The sequence below is a fragment of the Buceros rhinoceros genome, unplaced genomic scaffold (assembly GCF_000710305.1).
Source record: "Buceros rhinoceros silvestris isolate BGI_N320 unplaced genomic scaffold, ASM71030v1 scaffold26607, whole genome shotgun sequence".
Classification (NCBI taxonomy): Eukaryota; Metazoa; Chordata; class Aves; order Bucerotiformes; family Bucerotidae; genus Buceros; species Buceros rhinoceros.
Window position 1 is genome coordinate 11,951 of NW_010421951.1, and position 1,916 is coordinate 13,866.

Here is a 1,916-nt window from a genome sequence, read left to right on the forward strand (position 1 = left end):
CCGAGCCCCAGCCACCATCGGCCAGGACCCTACCGGCAGACGGGCAGGGATGGCTCTGGAGATGTTCTGGATCAGAGCAGGGAGTGTGGCCCCGTGGAGCTTCTTGGGGGGCCTGGGGAGGGAGGGACCCCTGGGTGTAACTTGTCGTGCTCAAGCACATTTTCATTAGATCCTTCAGAGAAAGCGAGGGAAGTTAATCACTGGGCGTGGGGCAAAATCTTGCAGAGGATTAAAGCTTGCTTACACGCTAAGAAGCAAAGGTCTTGTCAACAGCTGCCCCAGGAGTGCAGGGGGAGGGACTCGGGTCAGGGACAGCTGCACTTTTTTTAGGACACAGAGCAATATCAGTCCTTCTACGATTATGTCTGAAGCTTTTTGCTGCAAGTTCCATTTTGACTATCCCTAATAAAGCTGAGCCAAAGTGAGCAAGCAGGATCTTACATCAGCAGAAGGCTCCTCTGATAAGCCCAGAACAAACTAAATCAGACTTTTGACAGCTGAAGCTGCAAAAACAGAGAAAAAAATGTTCTAAAAAACAAAACCAAAGAAGTATGTCAATGTGGTCTGCTGGCTTCCATCTGGGCTTGCCTCTTCCACAAGTAAGTGCACATCTTGCTGGAGAAGATCTCAGTATCTGCAGTGGTCTCTGTGGTACTTACTGCTCCAATCAGCACTTAAATTCACCCAAAATGCCAGTCAAAACCAGGAAGCAGGCAGATAACTGCCTTTCTGAATTGCTATCCTCCACAGAAATGCAGCCTGACCTTGCAGTCCGCAAACAGCAGCCAGGGCTCAGCCAGCAACGCCTGCCTCATTCCCCATCAGCTACAGCAGTGGGTGGGGATCGAGTCACCGGGAGCCACCCAGCCCAGAGGGACAAAGGTTTGTCAGGGGCGCAGGGGCTGCCCACCCGCAGAGCGGCCCCGGGATGACCCACGTTCCGAGATTTACCTTAGAGAGGGATAAATCATAATGCTCAAACCAGAAGCGTGTTCATCTGTAAATCCACATCATCTGCCTGCAGGCAGATTCTGCATCAAGAATGGAACGGAGAGCCCTGAAAACACTGCAGGCTAACCAGAGAGACAAGAGAGCTTTGGCCTCGTCTGCAGCAGAGAAGAAAGCTGGCAGAGCCTCCTTGAGGAAACCCAGCTGCTGAGCTGACCCACACTTCCAGCTTGGCAAGGAGCCCTGTGAAGCACCCAAAGCATCCCGAGCTTCACCCGGCACAGACGGGCCACAAGCCCGCAGCCCTGTCCCCCTCCCCAGGGCCAGCGGTGCCACTCCGCCCGGAGGCTGCGGACTGGGAAGGACGCAGCTGGGCTTACCCTTAATATCCAGCAGAGAAAAATGGTGATTGTTGGTGGCTTCAGGTGCCAGTGTGAAGTAGAAACGATGGCCGCTCTGAGGCTCATCACGGTCCACAACACTTATTGTCTGGATCAGCTGTGGGGAGAACAGAGATGAGAATCAGTGCTGCCTCCGCAGACCCTTCCATGGGTGCCACCCGCCGGGTCTGCCCAGCAGAGCATCACTAGCTTCTGCCACTGTGAGGAATGAGCCTTTGCCCCTGTCGATGAGATGATTAGCTGTAGGATACCAGCAAAGTGGTTCCCAGTGTGACAGCAGCTGCACGGGAAGATGTTCAGGCAGAAGGGGAAGGACGGGCAGGCTGATGCTGGTCCAGAGCATTGCTCACAGCACGAGACTGCTGCGGGCACTGATGGAGACCCAGGAAAAGGGCTGGGGGACACCCGCTACCTGGCCTGGCTTGGCATCCTCACACACAGCAGCTTCATAGGGGGTGGCGAGCTCGGGCGGATTGTCATTCACATCCAGGATACGGATACGGAGAGAGGCTCTCGACACCTGTGAGTGATTATCTGAAACAAAAAAAGCAGCAGAGCTTCAGCAGG

At 54.5% G+C, this 1,916-nt stretch overlaps 1 protein-coding gene across 1 annotated transcript in view; it reads right to left on the reverse strand.

The window, feature by feature from the left end:
* Window positions 1-1,883, reverse strand: part of LOC104496732 (cadherin-22-like) — a gene marked incomplete at both ends in the record, with an annotated part of 11,890 nt that extends 10,007 nt beyond the window's left edge. Inside the window, 2 exons of the mRNA XM_010139891.1 lie at window positions 1,329-1,446; window positions 1,762-1,883. Of these exons, the coding sequence (XP_010138193.1) occupies window positions 1,329-1,446; window positions 1,762-1,883 (240 nt within the window). The remainder of the gene's footprint in view (window positions 1-1,328; window positions 1,447-1,761) is intronic.
* Window positions 1,884-1,916: the final 33 nt, after the last annotated feature.